This window comes from Propithecus coquereli, unplaced genomic scaffold, assembly GCF_000956105.1.
Source record: "Propithecus coquereli isolate 6110/MARCELLA unplaced genomic scaffold, Pcoq_1.0 Scaffold208, whole genome shotgun sequence".
In the NCBI taxonomy this organism is placed as follows: domain Eukaryota; kingdom Metazoa; phylum Chordata; class Mammalia; order Primates; family Indriidae; genus Propithecus; species Propithecus coquereli.
This window is the reverse complement of record NW_012145856.1, coordinates 257,518-258,324: the sequence shown is the minus strand read 5'-3', so window position 1 is coordinate 258,324 and position 807 is coordinate 257,518. Positions and strand designations below refer to the sequence as shown.

Sequence of the window (807 nt, the reverse complement as noted above, 5' to 3'; positions counted from 1 at the left end):
CTGCAATATTCAAAACTAGGGCAAAGATAGGATTAGGTCTCTGAATACTTTAAAAATATTTATAAACGTTTATAATTCACTTACGAATTAAGGGTTTCCATTTGATTGTTGGCAAAGGAATAATTGCATTTTCATTATTGACAGATTCCAAGGCCTTGGGACTTGTAGGAAACTTTTCCGAAATTCTCACTGATGACTGCAGATACAGCTGGCCTCTATACATTCCTGAATCAACCAGAATTACATCATGTCAATTATGCAATGATTTTTTTTAAAAAGGTTTTTTGATTTATTAAAATTAGATTAATTCCAGTTATTTCTTCATGTGCTACTTAGCACTTTTCAAAGAAGAAACAAGCCTGAAGCACTCAAAAATAAACTCAATGGTTATTCAACAAAAATAAGGAGGAAAAGTTACACACAAGGTTCCTATGATTTTTCTCGTAAATAGCACATTTTTAATAATTGCAGGAAAATTACTCCAATAGGAAAATTCAAAGATAGAAAGTCATTGTACTGTCATGAAACAAATAGCTTAGATGAAGTAACGTTTTTTTAAATTTTTTAAAAATTTTAATATGAAGGGGTGGGAGGTCATAAGGAGGGGTGTTCAGTTGTCTTGTTTGTTTTTGTTGAGACAGAGTCTCACTCTGCCGCCCTGGGTAGAGTGTAATGGCATCACTGTAGCTCACTGCAACCTCCAACTCCTGGGCTCTAAGTAATCCTTCTGCCTCAGCCTCCCATGTAGCTGGGACTACAAGCACCTGCCTTAATGCCGATCTGAGTTTTTTTTTCTTTTTTTTTTTT

The 807-nt window shown here is 34.6% G+C and overlaps 1 protein-coding gene across 2 annotated transcripts in view; it reads right to left on the bottom strand.

Moving 5' to 3' along the window:
- The window catches only part of EIF2AK3 (eukaryotic translation initiation factor 2-alpha kinase 3), a 79,100-nt gene that overhangs the window by 32,382 nt on the left and 45,911 nt on the right, over window positions 1–807 (bottom strand). For both annotated transcript variants that reach the window (XM_012644258.1, XM_012644260.1), the window contains exon 7: window positions 85–225. In XM_012644258.1, coding sequence (XP_012499712.1) covers window positions 85–225 — 141 coding nt within the window. The remainder of the gene's footprint in view (window positions 1–84; window positions 226–807) is intronic.